The sequence below is a fragment of the Diabrotica virgifera genome, chromosome 4 (assembly GCF_917563875.1).
Source record: "Diabrotica virgifera virgifera chromosome 4, PGI_DIABVI_V3a".
NCBI lineage: Eukaryota > Metazoa > Arthropoda > Insecta > Coleoptera > Chrysomelidae > Diabrotica > Diabrotica virgifera.
In genome coordinates, this window is record NC_065446.1 from 161570890 (window position 1) to 161587847 (window position 16958).

The 16958-nt window shown below is 32.0% G+C and overlaps 1 protein-coding gene across 3 annotated transcripts in view; it reads left to right on the forward strand.

Annotated features, from left to right (window-relative positions):
- LOC114330762 (TBC1 domain family member 1) overlaps positions 1-16958 on the forward strand; it is a 537565-nt gene that overhangs the window by 458739 nt on the left and 61868 nt on the right. For all 3 annotated transcript variants that reach the window (XM_050648467.1, XM_028280173.2, XM_028280172.2), the window contains 2 exons: positions 413-743; positions 6343-6512. In XM_050648467.1, the coding sequence (XP_050504424.1) occupies positions 413-743; positions 6343-6512 (501 nt within the window). The remainder of the gene's footprint in view (positions 1-412; positions 744-6342; positions 6513-16958) is intronic.

The following is a 16958-nucleotide window of genomic DNA, read 5'->3' on the forward strand; positions in this document are numbered from 1 at the left end:
TAAAATAATATTATCAGCTTGTTTTCGGCACACTAGACCCTCCATTTTGCATTTCAAAAAAAAAAAATAATGTCAGATTTGTAGTCAGCGACCTTAAAAACCATTAAAGTTGCCAAATTTGGAAAAATATTGTGTATTGATGTATATTTTCAATTTCTTTCCGCAATATTGGATCCGATATTTTGTTTTTTAAAAATTAATATCAGATTTGTTATCAGCGATGCCAAACACCACGAAGTACAAAAGTATTACCGAAGTGCAGGAACAATATTCGGTTTTAAAGGTCCATGACCACGTTTTCGGCATTTGGAACTACAGTGCGTCGTTAGGGTTAGTAACCCTAAATAAGATTTTCTATTATTTTGTTTTTAAATATTAACAGATAAATGTATATATTTTCTGAAATCTTTAGGGTAGAACAATTAGACGAAGAAGAACAATCAATAATCCTAACAAAATACCGAGGTGCCGAAACTGATTCCGTCCGAGAACAAAACGAATTTCTAATGATGTTGCTAAGAGCCCATTGCGAATCGAAGCAATTGCGTCACACGCATGACACAGCTGAAAATCGATCCGAATTCCTTAATCAGTATCTAGGTGGCAGTACTATATTTACTAAAGCTAAACGAAGTCTATCAAATTCGTTCGATCAGTTGTTGAAACGGAGGGTATCTGTATCTAAGGACGATTTAGGTGGTTCTACGAAAGGACTAAATCTTCCTATTAATAATAATTTGAAGGTAAGTATATCAGAAAATCAACAATTTATGAAAATATACTGATGGTCAAAAAATGCAACACCCAGAAGGACAATTTTAAAATATTTATGGAATTATACACTATATGGCAGGTTTTCTAAGTTTGCTGGAAGACATGTCAATCGATTTAGTTTTTGATCTACCATATGCCACACATTGTCGATGGGTGACAAATCAGCTGATCTGAATGACCACTTCAAAGTCTCTATATCAGATTCTAGTATGAACTCAATGGTTTCACGGGCAATATGAGGTATTACGTTATCCTATTGAAAGATCGCATGTTTCATGCAGGTTAAAGTACTTCACCAATATATCGTCCATCTGTCATAGAGTGCCGTTAGTATGAACTAGAGGTGATCTGATTCCCAAATATATAGCACCCCATACCAAAATGCTTAGTTGTCTTAATGTATGACTTTCAACAGCCAAACCTACATATATTTGGTCAGACCAAGCCTGATGGACCCTTACGGCCCATCAGTACCACCCGAACAAAACCTAGAATTATCACTGAAGCAGACAAAATTCCATTGGCCATTCCTGTTTTGCCGAGCTCTGCACCATTCTACGCGTCGAGCCTTATGCTGTAGTGTCAAAGGTAACGCCAAAAGCAGACGTTAAGCCGTTAGTCCCATTCCAAGTAATTTTTGATTAATTGTTTTTCTTGAGATAACCTTTCCTGTAGCTGCAACTAAATCATATCCTAGTTTATGTAGGTACACTGTCGGGTCTGTTTCTGAGAGCAAAAAGTCTAAGGTGTCGCAATCTGCAATATTTTAAGACATCTAGACTCTCCACGAAGCCGATAAGTCTCACCGTTGAACTACCTCCTCCAAACTCCCAACACCGTTGATGGATTAGCTTCAACTTTTCGTGAAATTTCTCGTAAACCATAACTGGCCTCTCTCATGCTTACAATGCGTCCTTTTCCTAAGTCGCTTAAATGAAGAATTTGACGATGACCGCGAATTATTGGCATTTAAATTTTTTTTCGTTAAACAAAAACAAAATGACTAAAAATTACAAATACCTAAACAGAAGTTTTAATACACAGAATTAAACTGTTGTATTTTTATTTTTTGTTTTTGCGAAAAAAAAAACATCAGTTAAAGATAAGATAGAGAGGTAAAAACTTTATTAATTATATATTTTTAGATAAGACTTTGAAAGAAAGTCCAGAAGTCCAAAATTCAAATCAATAATAGTATAAAAGGTGTTGTACTTTTGGCCATCAGTATATTGGGTCTATTGAATAAAAAAAAGTATTTGCTGTTAATTACAAGTATTTACTTAATACTAATTGAATAAAGTCATTTCTTTAATGCTCTATTCAATCACTATTAAGTAAATACTTAAATACGAGGAAGTAAAAGCAAATACTTCTTTTTATTTAATAGACCCATTTTCTTGTAGCATTCCAACCTCATTTACTACCTTTAACACGTTAACGGACAGAACGTCTATAGACGTCTAATTTCGATTGATGTAATGTGACACTACGTCTATAGACGTTGCAATTTCCATATTCAACTTTGCAAAATACATATAGCGTCACAACGTTTGCTCATATATTTGACGCACTGTTCGTCAGCGTGTTAATGGGAATTAACCATATTGTCAGTTTATAACGCCCTGCGACATTGTACTTTGCCTAAGCGTCAGTTACCTCCGTTGTTCCACTCCTCATCAAATCTCTGGCTCATAGACCTTCGTATAGGTACCAGCAATTCAAGATTTTTTCGGCCTTCCTATTTTTCGTTTTTCCTTTGGTATCCATCTCACTGCCTTTTTAGAGAGTTTTTCCTCGCTTATCCTTTGAACGTACCCGTACCAAATTAACCATACTTTTACATTAAAATACGTTGACCCTGACGTTTCGATTTCGACTTCGGAACTATCTCTTTGTGAATTGTTTTTAAATGGCAGCTCCAATAATTTTTGGTCTGGTGAGTTTTCAAGTCACTATGAAATGGTAACCTTTTTTTCTTTGACTCATTTTACTATCTTCTTCGAAACATGACTACATGATGAATCCTACTAGAAGACTGGCTTGCTAATTGCATACATTTTTTCCAGTTCTCTGGACAAAAATGTTTCTTAAATCTTTTTGTAAGTTTCGCGTTCATATTGGATTCTAGTATATGTTTTCCTGTTCCCTTATGCCCTTATATGAAAAGAAGCCCAAAACATATTTTTAATTAGTTATTTTACCGTTTGGACCAAGTGATCTGAAGTCACTTTTCATCCACACCTCTATTATTTCTCGACTAAATGACTGATTGAGGATTGCTTAGCAATATCTTAATGTAGAATGGGATGCCTGCTGCTAATTTTAAATAATACAGAAACAGTCTAAAATGAAATACTATGTACTGTTTTAGATATTATCTATTTATTTATTGAATTTAACGAAATAAAAGCTTATTGATCATGTGGGCAGATTGTTGTACTCATTTGAATTGAATAAAAAATAATCAGTAGTAATTACACGATAGCTCTAAAATTATCAATTTGTATCCCGAGTGACACTTTGACAGTTTTAATTTCACAACCCCAAGGGGAGTGAAATGATGTCAAAGTGTCACGAGGGCAAAACAAATCGATAATTTTTAAGAGCTAGAGTGTAATTCGGTAAGATTTTTTCATAAATTAAACTGTCTTTTTAAATCATTTTAACTAATATTTTATTCATATCTTCACCTGAATATTTACTAAACCTGTTTCTTGCTCTCTGTGAGAAGTTGTAAAACATTAATTGTCATTAATGTCACTGAATGTATTTTTGCGTAGCAACGAAAGGTATCTGACGCAATACTTGACGACGGATAATTATCGAAAAAAATTATCAGTAGTAATTGCACAAAAGCTCTATAATTCTATATTAATTTTAGAGATCGAGTGTAATTTGTTGCGATTATTTCATGAATGAAACTGTTCAAAACCAAAATTTTATTGTAATTTATTTATGTAAGTACAAAATTAGTACAATTAAACACACAGTTGTTATAAATATTTCACGGTTGAACGTCATCACTTTTATAATTTTTAAAACATTAATTGTCATTAATGTCACTGAATGTATTTTTTCGTAGCAACGAAGGGCATCTGACGTAATATACTTGACGACGGGAAATTATCAAAAATTATCAATTTAATTTAGATTTCTGTAGCTTTCTATTGGTCAGAATCTCATATGAATGAAATAATCAGTAGTAATTGCACAAGAGCTCTAAAATTATATATTAATTTTAGAGATCGAGTGCAATTTGTTGCGATTATTTCATGAATAAAACTGTTCAACACCAAAATTTTATTGTAATCTACACTCGGGTGCAACATTAACCGGACACCTTAAAAATGGGTAATTTTTGATGTCTCGCAATTTCTAAACCTGTTGTCCGCTTTAAGTGATTTTTTACTATGTTATAGCCTTATTCTTTAAGAATACTGTTTTAATAATATTGTTGCTAAACAGGTAAGTTTTCATTGTATACGAGGTGTACCAATGAAACTGTGTTTTTTTCTTAAACTTCGCATCACCCTGTGGAATATTCTAGCATTTACAAAATACTAAAAGTGAAATCTAACTATAGCCTCATATTTTCTAAACATTTTGTTTTTTTATTTATTCGCGTACATTGGACCATAAAAAAGTTAGGTAATTTAACAACTAGCCATGTTTTTCATCAATACGGGGTCTTTTCAAATAAGTATGGCAACCTTTAAAGGGTAATTCTGCATGAAAAAATAATGACAGTTTGCTTTATAAACGGTATGTCCGCAATTGCTTCGTTTCTGAGATAGGTGGTGTTGAAATTTTTCTTACAAACTGATGATTTATTTATTGCTTTAAAACCGGTTGAGATATGCAAATGAAATTTGATGGGTTTTAAGACGTAGTTATTGCACATTTTTTGACATACAACTAAGAATTTAATATTCACCATTGGCGCGCATACACATGGTGCGCATTCACGCGTATGCGCGTCAATGGTGAATATTAAATTCTAACTTGTATGTCAAAAGTTGTATAATAACTACATCTTAAAACCCACCAAATTTCATTTGCATATCTCAACCGCTTTTAAAGCAATAAATAAATCGTCAGTTTATAAGAAAAATTTCAACACCCTCTATTTTAGAAATTAAGCATTTGCGGACATAGGTTTATAAAGCAAACCGTCATTATTTTTTCATGTAGAATAACTCCATAAAGTTTGCCATGCTTATTTAAAAACATACTGTTTTGATAAAAAACATGGATAACTGTTAAAGTACCTAACTTTTTAACGGTCCAACATAAGCGAATGACTCAAAAAACAGAATGTTGAGAAAACATGAGGCTATAGTTGGGTTTAAATTTGAGTATTTTGTAAATGTTAGAATACTCCACAGGGCGATGCGAAGTTTGAGAAAAAAACACAGTTTCATTGGTACACCCGGTATACAATGAAAATTTACCTGTTTAGCAACAATATTATTAAAACGGTATTGTTAAAGAATAAGGCTATAACATATTAAAAAATCACTTAAATCGGACAACAGGTTTAGGAATTGCGAGATATCAAAAATTACCCATTTTTAAGGTGTCCGGTTAATTTTGCACTCACAGTTTTTATAAATGTTTGACGATTGAAAGTCATCACTTTTATAATTTTTAAAACATTAATTGTCATTAATGTCACTGAATTTATTTTTTCGTAGCAACGAAGGGCATCTGACGTAATATACTTAACGACGGGAGATTATCAAAAATTATCGATTTAATTCAGATTTCTGTAGCTTTCTATTGGTCAGAATCTCCTATGAATGAAATAATCAGTAGTAATTGCACAAGAGCTCTGAAATTATTGAATTTTTCCCGGACACTTTGACAGTTTTAATTTCACGAGCCGAAGGCGAGTGAAATTATGTCAGTGTCACGAGAGCAAAAATTCTATATTAATTTCAGAGGTCGAGTGCAATTTGTTGCGATTATTTCATGAATAAAACTATTCAAAACCAAAATTTTATTGTAATTTATTTATGTAAGTACCATTAAACACACAGTTTTTATAAATATTTGACGATTGAAAGTCATCACTTTTATAATTTTTAAAACATTAATTGTCATTAATGTGACTGAATGTATTTTTTCGTAGCAACGAAGGGCATCTGACGTAATATACTTAACGACGGGAGATTATCAAAAATTATCGATTTAATTCAGATTTCTGTAGCTTTCTATTGGTCAGAATCTCCTATGAACGAAATAATCGATTTAATTTAGATTTCTGTAGCTTTCTATTGGCCAGAATCTCCTATGAATGAAATAATCGCTGTAATTTTTATTTCTGTAGCTGTCTAGTGGTCAGAATTTCTATGAATGAAATAATCTTAAACATTTGCTGAGTTGCTGGATCGTATGTACATTTCTTGGATGTATAGTAACGTAGTAACATGTTTTTTGTAGAGAGCTACAAAAATTATTTGTCTATCTTGCTGTTAATTTTTTTTACAAATTTGCTCTAATAAATAGTTATTTTAAGTTTTTGACTGATAAAATAAATATTAAATGCTATTCTTTACTTGGTTTTAGGAACCTTCACCCAATAAAAATGACCTTTCTGACAGAGAATCTGAAAGTGGTAGATCACAAACATCTACAACAGGATCACAGGGTGATATAACAGATTTACATAATTATTCGGGATCTCTAGAAAAAGATATACGAATTGAAAAGGAACCAAAATCACCGATGATGGACATGTAAGCTACTTTAATAACAATAATAAAGGGCCTAGCCGGGTAAGATGGTGAAAAGTGCCCCCAACTCGATTTAAATTCCATATAGGCCACTTTTTAGCACATATAGAGGAACTCACTTTCTGAAATTTTTAGCCCCCTAGGTGGTCACGTGACCCCCCTAGAGCCTAATTAGGCTTTTTATGTTTTTATTTTTTATCTCAGCCGCATCAAGAGCTAGCCAAAAACTTTATTTAAAAAAGTTGTAAGTTTCAAAAAGATCTATATGAAAATTTTTTTTTATTTTTTGGCGAAAAATTCGAATTTTTAGAACAATTTTAAACTTTTAAATAACTCTGAAAAAAAAAACTAAGACACTCGTTTTTACGAAAATCAATTATAACGTGTATTTTTGCACAATCTTTCACCCTGAATTTTTTTAGATTTTTAAAATTGGTGAAACGTACCTTTAAAAATATAAAACCGCATTTTTTCGGTTTTTTTTTCGTTTTTTGATACAATTTTATACATATTTTTCAAAAAAGGTAACACCGTCACTAGAATAGGTAAAAAACTGAAAAATAATTGGGGTTTGCTTTATAAAATTTTTTTGTAACGCCATCCATTTTCAAGTTGAAGAAAACAAAATTTTACACATTTTTTACGATTTTGCTGAAACTACTGGCAACATTGTAATAAAACCTGGCGGGTTTTAAGAGGTAGTTATTGTGCATGTTTTGACATACAATTAAGGATTTGATATTCATCATTGGCGCGCATAGGGGTAATGGTCTGAACTTTTTAAAGAATAAAGATAGTACGCCACTGACATATTTCAAATTAACAATCGTTTTTGAATTCCTCGTTCAATTTGTGACAAAAAATCTATCTTCTTATTTTTTCCCACGACGCGCCATTTTTATTACAAAAAATAAAAGATCTTAATCCATACAAAGCATTCGAACTTCTAGTAGTTTCTACATCTATGTACATACATAAACTCGTACATCCATTAAAAAAATTAATTCTAATACTTTGGAAGCGTTAAGATATTTTATTTTTTGCAACAAAACGGCGCGTCGTATGGAAAAATGGGAAGATAGATTTTTGTCACAAATGGAACGAGGAATTCAAAAATGATTGTTAATTTGAAATATGTCAGTGGCGTACCATCTTTTTTTCTTTAAAAAGTTCGGACCATTACCCGTATGCGCGCCAATGATGTATATAAAATTCTTAATTTTATGTCAAAAAATGCACAATAACTACCTCTTAAAACCTGCCAAATTTTATTGCAATGTTGCCAGTAGTTTCGGCAAAATCGTAAAAAATGTGTAAAATTTTGTTTTCTTCAACGCCCTGCATCTTGAAAATGGATGGCACTACAAAAAAATTTTATTAAGCAAACCCAAATTATTTTTCATTTTTTTACCTATTCTAGTGACGGTGTTACCTCTTTTGAAAAATATGTATAAAATTGTATTAAAAACGAAAAAAAAACCGAAAAAATGCGGTTTTTTATTTTTAAAGGTACGTTTCACCAATTTTAAAAATTTGAAAAAATTCAGGGTGAAAGATTGTGCAAAAATACATATTATAATTGATTTTTGTTAAAACGAGTGTCTTAGTTTTTTTTCAGAGTTATTTAAAAGTTTAAAATTGTTCTAAAAATTCGAATTTCCCGCCAAAAAATAAAAAAAAAATTTTTTCATATAGCTCTTTTTGAAACTTACAACTTTTTTAAATAAAGTTTTTGGCTAGCTCTTGACGCGGCTGAGATAAAAAATAAAAACATAAAAAGCCTAATTAGGCTCTAGGGGGGTCACGTGACCACCTAGGGGACTAAAAATTTCAGAAAGTGAGTTCCTCTATATGTGCTAAAATGTGACCTATATGGAATTTAAATTGAGTTGGGGGCACTTTTCACCATCTTGCCCGGCTAGGCCCTCTGAACCAAATTTTAGTTTCTTTAACTTTTTAAAATAAAATTAACTTTATAATCCACAGTACATCGTCCTTTTTTGAAAATGATTACAAAAGTCTTAAAAAAGGTTTTAACTGCTTCGTTTGAGCGAGTCTACCACTTTCTGAAAAATTTCAGAAAGTGCAGGTTGGACGCGTTTCCTCTTGCCCCACGCCTAAACCTGTAGCTTAATTTTAATCAAAAGATTATGTTTTAGAATAAAAAAATTAGTAAAAAATTTTGTTTGACAGCTCTACAAGAAGCTTAAAACAGTTTTTTTTCACTATGGAAATAGATTTCCCATCTCTTCCTCTGGCTTATTCTGTAATGCTCAAAGCAAATTACGAGAGCGTTAAAATAGTGCTTCAACTTTTAAAATATGAAGAGTACGCCTGGCCAGTGATAGGGGATTTCAACATGGTTGGTTTTCTGGTGCAAATGCAAATATATAATTTAAAATTTGTTTACTTTTAAAAATAATTTAAATTAAAAAATAGAGCTTTTTCATAAAATTTGAAATTTCGTTCTGGTAAGTACAAAAGCAAACCTTATTGATAAAAATATTTTTTCTTTCTTCAGTTAGGCATAAGTGATCAAAATCAGAGGTACAGAATTCAGACTCATAATTAATGTTGACCAGTGTAATTAATTACTCAAGATTGTCGATCTCTTGTCCAACAAATTTACAGCCTCGTTTCTTTAGTCGGACAACGTAAACATCTTAATTATGGCAGGTTATGTTTTGCGATTACAAAAGTCATAATTTGAATTTTCAACATTCAAATAATAGATGTTTATTCTAAAAGTAATATCATTTTCCGACAAAAAAAATGATGCAAACATAAAAAACGGAATTCTTTTTAAAACAGTGGTAGTCTGCATGTACTTTGTCTGTATCGTCACAAATCACCTACCTCTAGTCTAGATGCTTCATGACAACGCTTTGTTTAGATCTTAAATACGTACGTCTAATAATTAGTCTATGTTTACATTTTAGTCCATTGAAATGTTACATTTAGGGTTGCATTTCTTAGAGGAGTCAATTTTATTTTTTTTAATGTATAGGGGGTTCGGTACAAGCTTAAGCTCAAGTTTTTGGGGTCGCCGCCCTTGTCCCCCGGCCGCCATCTTGGAAAAGTGGTGCAAATGGCTTTCGAGTTGTATCTCTTAAACTATCAACCATACAGAAAATGTATTTACACATAAAATGTAGAAAATTAAATTTTATACAATTTTATATCTATTACTTTTTATCGTCAAGTAACCAACAAAAAAGTTATAAACAAAAATAAGATTAAGATTTAATAATTTTGTAAGAAGTTTCCTTTTGGAGGTTACAACTTTTTTCCGTTCATTTTAAAATGAAATAATATTATAGCGATTTTATAGAGGATTTTTTAACGAATAATTTTCACTATAAAGTTGTTTAGTTTTATTTATTTATCTAGGTTTTACAGCGCTCCACACTTAACCAGATTCTCGAATTCTCACAATACAATAGAGGAATACAATAAAAAAAAACCTTGGACTTACTTTTCTATCTATATATTTATTAATTATAATTTTAACATTCCTATGCTATTATTAAGCTATTTTTTACCCTTTTCCCGGCCACCTATGAGGTATATAGAGTCTGGAGGTGCGTTTTTTTGTGTGGTATCCTCAATAGGCCTAATCCAAGGACAGTTTCTAGACAAATTAATATTATTTATTATTATATGTTGAAAAAGATCTGTCATAGTTATTATTTTTTCATTTTTTTCGAGTTCTTTTTGGTCCAGGCTGCGAGTCAAGATCTGAATCAGTATCCGAGGTGAAGTTTTGTGGTATAATGAAAGTTAGAGTTGGCGTCATTGTCGGTAATTCATCTACCAATTCATTTTCTTCAGTAATTAATGTTGATATGTCCACGATGTTGTTGCAACTTTCACCAACACAATAGAGGCACATTGCTGAACATTTGAGGTCTGCTTTTCGGCAACTACATGCACTTCCAGTTCCATTGCATCTGCTAAAAGTGAATTTCATAAGCTCGGGGTACTGGAGGCTTGGAAGTTTGGATTGGTATCCAAAATTTTCCATGCTTTTTCCAGCCCTAATTTTCTGGATCACAATGTTTACCGAGCCATGACTGACTCTGGTGATACACTCGGAGTCTGTGGAAACGGGCTGCATCTTGTGTTGGAGGAAGTGAGAAGAGATTAAATGCTTTTTTGTCACTGTTTTAGCGAATCGTTTGTATCTCAGGATTTCCAGAGAATCGTCTTTATTTCCGCCATATAAAGAGACGAAAAACGTTCGCCGACAACAGCGAGTAAATATGGCTCGACTTTCCCACTGACAAATAATTTTCCCTAGTTCCCTAGTTTCTTACAAATAAAATAACCCCCACTCATGATGCGCTCTTACAAAAACACAAAATTCTTATCTAATCACAAAAATATAAATTTTACCCACAAGACTCTTCATAGTATTATCTATAAAAATCAAAATACTTTTCACAATTTTTAACACGACTGCACGTGGCCAAATGGTTAGCACAACTGTAAGAATAAGTTAAGTAGAGGGGGACCGACTGCTGTGCCACCTAGGATAAATTATAATAATACAAGTAATAGCAGGCAGATATTCGGTCCGGTACGGAAGAAAAATGACGTAACTGCAAATTTTTTCAATTTCTGTTTATTGCGCAATAAACTTCTGAAATACTATGTAAAGATGATACAAAAAGACCGAACTGTAAAAATTTGCTGAGCCACTATAGGGTAGTTGCGTCGTTACTGAAATACGCGGTATGTTAGACCTTGTTTCAGATGCATAATGACGCAACTGTAGATAGGGTTGAAAATGGGGCGATTAAATTAAGATAATGAAATTCGAACCAATATAGATGAAAATAAAAGCCATCGTTGTCAAAAAACAAACGCCATACCGATGCTTCTGGACGATTACTCTTCACTTAATCCATATTTTAAATATTTAAAAATCCTTTTTTTGCTCTCCTGAAGAATTTTGCATTTTGAGGTTGCGTCATTCTTCTTCTGGACCGGCGAATTTGTCCTCAAACAATTTCTTGGGCCTTCTCTATATATTAGGGATGGGAAAAACCTACCGGTTTAAAACTAAAACCGGTTTTTTACTTCGCAATAACCGGTTTTACCGGTTGTTTTTTGTCCCGGTTATAACCGGTTTTTTCTTTTTAAAGTAAAAACAGGTTATTAGGTTTTTACGGTGATTAGGATAGGTTAGGTATTATTTCGGATCCCAATCATAATTATTATTCTCAAGTAATTATTCCAAGCAAAACCGTAATTCAAATTTTATTTTATTTTATAAAATACAGAAGCAAACTGAAAGTGAAATCTCACATCAGCCAGAAAAAATTATTAAATTTTATTATAATATTGAAAATATTAATACCTTGAAAAGGTATTTGTAATCATAATATTTACATAAAAAGTGATCTGGTTGAATTAGACGTAAACATCATCTATTTTTCACACTTATCTCTTGACATTGAAAGTGGGTGAATGACTTTTTCTGATTACCAAAAATAATGCTCTGACTATGAATATCGAATTACTGATTACGAATACGAATCTCCATGAATTTCGCTACGTTTTCAAAACGATATACTCATACAGGAAGTATTAAATGAGTTAAAATGTACCTATTCTACAAATATACAAACGTGTTAAAAGTATTTAATACATGTTCTTTCGATTGTACTAATTTTGATCATATTGATATCGAGTCGAATGGATTATCGCCAACTAAAGTGTATTGTAAATGTAACTTTTTAACCTATTGGATTTAAAAAAAAAACAAAAACCGGTTTTTCCAAAAACCGGTTTTTTTTGGCCGGTTATAACCGCCAGGTTAAACCGTAAGCAAAAAATACCGGTATAACCGAAAACCGGTGTTCTGTCAAAAACCGCCATCCCTACATATGCTTAGGGTAAGTTTTATAGTGGGGAGAAAGGTCAAAAATAGATAAATAATAGAATAGGAATGTTAAAATCATAATAAATTGTATAAATAAAAAAATATTAAGATAGAAAAGTAAGCCTAACGTTTTGTTTTTATGGTGTCCCTATGAGCATTTGAGAATCTGGTCAAGTTTGGAGCGCTGTAAGACCTAGACAAATAAATAGAACTAAACATCTTTAGAGTAAAAATTGTTCGTTTAAATATCCTCTACAAAATTGCTATAATGTTATTTTATTGTAAAATGAACTCAAAAAAAGTTATAAGCTCCAAAAGGAAAATTGTTAAAAAATTTTTACTTATTTTCGTTTATATCTGTTTTGTTGGTCATATTTCGTTATTATATCTGTACATTTTATTTTTTATTAGATTTTCCGTAGGGTTGGTAGTTTACGAGATATAGCGCGAAACCCCTTTGCACCCCTCTTCCAAGATGGCGGCCGGGGATAGGGGTTTCGACCACAAAAACTTGAACTTAAGCTTCTGCTGATCCCGCCTACACATTAAAAAAATAAAATTGAATCCTCTAACAAATGCAAGGTATGGCATAAAAAATGTAACATTATGGACTATTTGGTTTCTATACATTTTCTGACGTTCTAGACCTCACTAGACATAAAAGTAAACAGTGCAACAAGTGAAGGGTCCAGGGCTGTATTAGCTCAATGTGTCTAGTAGTGTGGCAGTTACGGTATAAAAAGTTTTGAAATTAATTTGTCGGACTGGCAATCTGATACCTAATTTTTGTCAGACAGTGCTATATTTGGATAAAGGACCCTCCAATCTGTCACTTGTTATTCGTATCCGAAATTTTGTAATCTCAAAACGTAACCTGTCATAATTAACATATTTATAAAAAATCCACAAGGAAAAAGTTTTCCTGTAGTTGGCTGTATACCATGTGATACAAAAAACAGTAAAATCCTGTATAAAAGGTATAAATTTTTTTTAAATATATTTTATATATATATATATATATATATATATATATATATATATATATTTATATATATATATATTTACTCCCAGCGTATGAAGTGAGCCACATATCAAAAGAAACTGCGGTTGAAGTGAGGTCCTGTACAAAGTGAGGTCCAGTATACGGACCTCACTTAGTCAATCAATGTAAGACTTTTTCGTAGACATGTACTGATAGCAAACACTGTTTTTTTACAAAAAAAAGTGGGACCTCACTTTGTATGGTCCACATCAATTTTTAGTTCAGAGATTTTCCGCATAGAGGCGCTGACTTTGGCGTATATTTTCTAACCATGTATATTCTATGCCCTGTTGAATAACTTACGATACACATAGTGAGGACCATACAACTGGCAACATCTGTTCAACCAATCTTTAAAACAGTGGATCGTCAATCGTCGCATAAATTCAAACAGTACAAAAATGTTTAATACTTTAATCCTTTTTGAGAGCGTAGGCGCAAAATTTCGGTCGAGTTCTTTTTAAACGCATTTATTTTTTTCGAATCCTGAGATAACTAATAGGTATTTTTAAAATATTTAAACGCAAAATAGAAGACTACATTATTCCCGAGGGCAGAAAGTCCCTTATAATGAACAAAAAGTTTCTTTTGTAATATATATTTAAAATTAAAAATCAGACTATTTTTTTTCACCCCTGTGACTTATTAAAATAAATATTATAGAAGTTCTCAAGGACTTTCGACCATGGATAATACAGTAATATTTCTTTCTGCGTTTAAATTTTTTAAAAATACTTAAGGTTTTCTCAGTATTCGAAAAAAATGAACGCATTTAAAAATAATTCGAGCGAAATTTTTGCGCATATGCTCTCAGAAAGGCTTAAAATACTATAAATTTTTGTAATCAGTATTTCAATAGTTATTTATGATATAAGTGTTAAAAGTACACGTTTAAGGCACGCATGTGAAAGTTTGCAGAATGAGCGACAGCGAGTTCTGCAATTCACATGAGTGCCTTAAAAATGCACTTTTTAACACGCATATCATGCAATATTTTTTCTACAAACGTAATTACAGAACAATATCTACAAAAACTTTTACTTGAACTTGACTGACATTCCATTTTTATATTTTTTTGAAATTACATCAAAATTGCCTATACGATCAATACGAATTGCAGTGCCATAAAAATTTTAAAGCACTAGTGCCTTAAAGCAGCGCCGGATAAAGGGGCGGGCGAGCCGGGCGACCGCCCGGGGCGCCAGAATTTGGGGGCGCCAAATTTTGAGAGACGCTGATATATAAATATAATATTTACCCCCCTCCGTGGCTCAGTGGTAAGAGCGCCTGCCTTTGGATCGAAAAAATCCGAAAGGTTGTGGGTTCGAATCTCACCAGGGTCGGAAATTTTTCATTTATTATAAATTAATAAATGAATATAGTTTCTGTCCTCGTGGGATCGGTTCTCACCGGAGGGACCGCAGACGTTCGGATACAATTAGCGTCTCTTTGCAAAGACAATGATGTCGACATTGCAAAGTAACAAGCCACTTACTCAACACCCACACTACTTACACATGACACTAGGTACCTAACTGTTCAAAATTACCGTACCTACCATGCCAATGGCCATTAGTTGTCGAGGCATTAGCTAAACAAAAAAAAAATATAATATTTTTTACATTCACTATTTTTTTGGACTTTATAGATTATCTTTGGGCTAAGATTACTCCTAAGACAATTAATATTAAATAATTGTAACAATAAGAAAACTATTTCTAGCTCACAAAAATTCTCTAATAAAAATAATGCAACCTAAAAACTGTTATGGCTTTTAAAGGTCATTTTTGTCAGGTAATACCTATCACTTTTATGGTATTACAATGTTATACATACATACTTAAAATACACGAAGATCAGATTTACGAAGTATCAACAAATTTATGAATAGTCAGTGATATTATTATACTGCTACTTGTCATTATAGCCTCAATGGTTAGATAGTTTTGTCTTCCTGTTCTGTAAACTTTGCTTTATCAACATTGTCGTGTGTCCGTGGGTGTGTAATTTGAAATAAAAAAAAACAAACCAGGTATATCTATATGAATTAGAATTGACAAGTTCTTTTTCATAATATGAATATATAGAAATTTATTTCGAATACTTTGTACGCGTTAAGATGTTTCACTTTTTGCATAAAAACGGCACGAACGACGTATGAAAAAAAGGAATAATAGATTTTTGTATACCTATATCATAAATTGAACGAGTAATTCCAAAATGATTTGTTATTTGAAATATCTCAGTGGCGTACTATGTTTTTCTTTAAAAAAATTCACACCATTTCAACAGTAGATATAAAATTATTAATTTTATGTCAAAAAATGCGCAATAATTACCTCTTAAAACACATCAAATTTCATTTGCATATCTGAACCGGTTTTAGAACAATAAAGAAATCGTCAGTTTGTAAGAAAAATGTCAACACCCCATATCTCGGAAACGAAGTATTTGCTGACATACGCTTATAGAGCAAACTGTCATTATTTTTTCATATAGAATTACCCTTTAAAGTTTGTTGCATTTATTTAGAAACATCCTGTTTTTTCTTGACCACCCTGGATTTCCATAGTTTTTCCTGTATTATTTCACTTGACCGTTATTTTCAGTTCTTTCTGTTTTTCCAGTCCTGCAGGTTTCTTTTCTAATATTGCTTCGTCCATTTTATCTCTAAAAGATTTTCGGGGTCTGTCTCTCTTCCTTCTTCCTATCGGGCTCCAATCTGTTATTCTGTTTATCAACGATTTTGGTCTGCTTCTTCTGCCATGTCCGTACCAGGTTAATCTCTTTTGTTCTATGTTGTCTATTATCCCTTGAATTCATTACCATTATTTTCTTAATCTCTATGTTATTTATTCTATCCCTTCTACAGCTTCTACTTAGGTATTCGATCTCTGTTGCTCTTATTTTGCATTTGGTTTTCGTATTTTTTATTCAATTTTCACACCCATTATTCAGAATACTTTTTGTCATGGTGTTATATTATATTCTTCTTTTTGTTTTTATACTGATGTTCTTATCCCACAGTACCGGGTTTAATTTTAGTATGCAGCATATTGTTTGTCCTAGTAACTCGATACCTAAAACCATAGCTTGGTTCTATAGGTATCGAGTCATAGAGATAATAAAAAGCTCATGAGATAATAAAAAAAAAATAATGAATGATTTTATTTGAATTTGCATAGATGATTGTAAGGCCAAGGATATCACAACGGCTCTAAAAGGAAGAGAAAAAATAAAGATGTACAAGCTCGCGTTTGCAAAGAATATCCGCATGTTATTTTATGCTAAGTGGATGCCACTCCCTCAATTTAGTTATTGGGGATGCAGCTATATCTTGCGCACAATCAACATGTTTTTTGGTCTTGTAGAAGATTTATACACACTAAATGATATAAATGAGTCAGATTAAATAAATTATTAGACGAATTTTTTACTAAGCAACAACATTTTTGTTTAATTTAGTAGTATTTTGACAACGACACCCGATTTGGGCGTAGAAACGATAATAAAATTATTT